The sequence below is a fragment of the Buceros rhinoceros genome, unplaced genomic scaffold (assembly GCF_000710305.1).
Source record: "Buceros rhinoceros silvestris isolate BGI_N320 unplaced genomic scaffold, ASM71030v1 scaffold12377, whole genome shotgun sequence".
Lineage (NCBI taxonomy): Eukaryota > Metazoa > Chordata > Aves > Bucerotiformes > Bucerotidae > Buceros > Buceros rhinoceros.
The window spans coordinates 8,175-9,020 of record NW_010422803.1 but is presented as its reverse complement, the minus strand read 5'-3'; the positions used below and the strand labels follow the sequence as shown (position 1 = coordinate 9,020).

Genomic DNA, 846 nt, shown 5'->3' with positions numbered 1-846 from the left:
AGAGCTTTTAGAGCCTGATAGGATGCTGAGCTGCTAGGATCATGGTGTCCGATACTGAAAGCGCATCTGTCTTTCCTAACAGTGATCAGTAGTAGTCACTAACCAACAATCCTGAAATGTCTGTTTGCAGAAAACAAACCCAAGAAGGAGTTGATTCAAGTTCTTATCCAAAGAGGGTACGAATCGGATCCAGTGAAGGCTTGGAAGGAATCGCAGAACAAGGTAACGCTTCAGTGGTCCTCCCTAAACAGGTCTGAACTGGCCCCTATCTGAAGCTCCATCATTCGCATGAGGAAGCCCAATTTGCTGGTCAGTCTGTAGGATTCAAGAGCTTGTGTCTGGGACATCCGTGGTGGGAAACAAACAAGAATTCAGTCTCTTGTTCCACAGGCACCGAGACCTGATCACTCAGGTCTGGGTCTGCCACGTTCTCTTGCCATCTGCCCTTCCTTAAGGGTTTCCTTCTGCCTGCAGGACATGGTGGTGGAAGGGCTGTGAGGAAGATGACAGTTTTAAGCAGGTTGAGGAGATAATCTGGGCTATCAAGACAGGCCAAATAGAGTAGAGCAAATGAGGTCTGGAGAATCGCTTTTGCAGATGGGTCCCTCTGTGCGATAGCAGCCACGGCTCTAAACGTTACCCGTTAGGAATTGTTCTAGAAGAGTCTGGGGCCTGCGGAGCTCCTGTGATGCAGTCCAAGTCTGATCAATAGCCCTGCCCTTGTATGTCAATGTACTTGCTGACAATGTTTGTTTTAAATCCACATACAGGAAGAGGAGGAGGAGGAGGATGACAGTGACAAAGAATCAGCTGCAGCTACAGGACCAGACTTCCACTACCTGCTGA

At 48.6% G+C, this 846-nt stretch overlaps 1 protein-coding gene across 1 annotated transcript in view; it reads left to right on the top strand.

The window, feature by feature from the left end:
• Positions 1-846, top strand: part of TOP2A (topoisomerase (DNA) II alpha 170kDa) — a gene marked incomplete at its 5' end in the record, with an annotated part of 18,748 nt that overhangs the window by 12,080 nt on the left and 5,822 nt on the right. The window contains 2 exons of the mRNA XM_010140181.1: positions 131-222; positions 771-839. Of these exons, the coding sequence (XP_010138483.1) occupies positions 131-222; positions 771-839 (161 nt within the window). The remainder of the gene's footprint in view (positions 1-130; positions 223-770; positions 840-846) is intronic.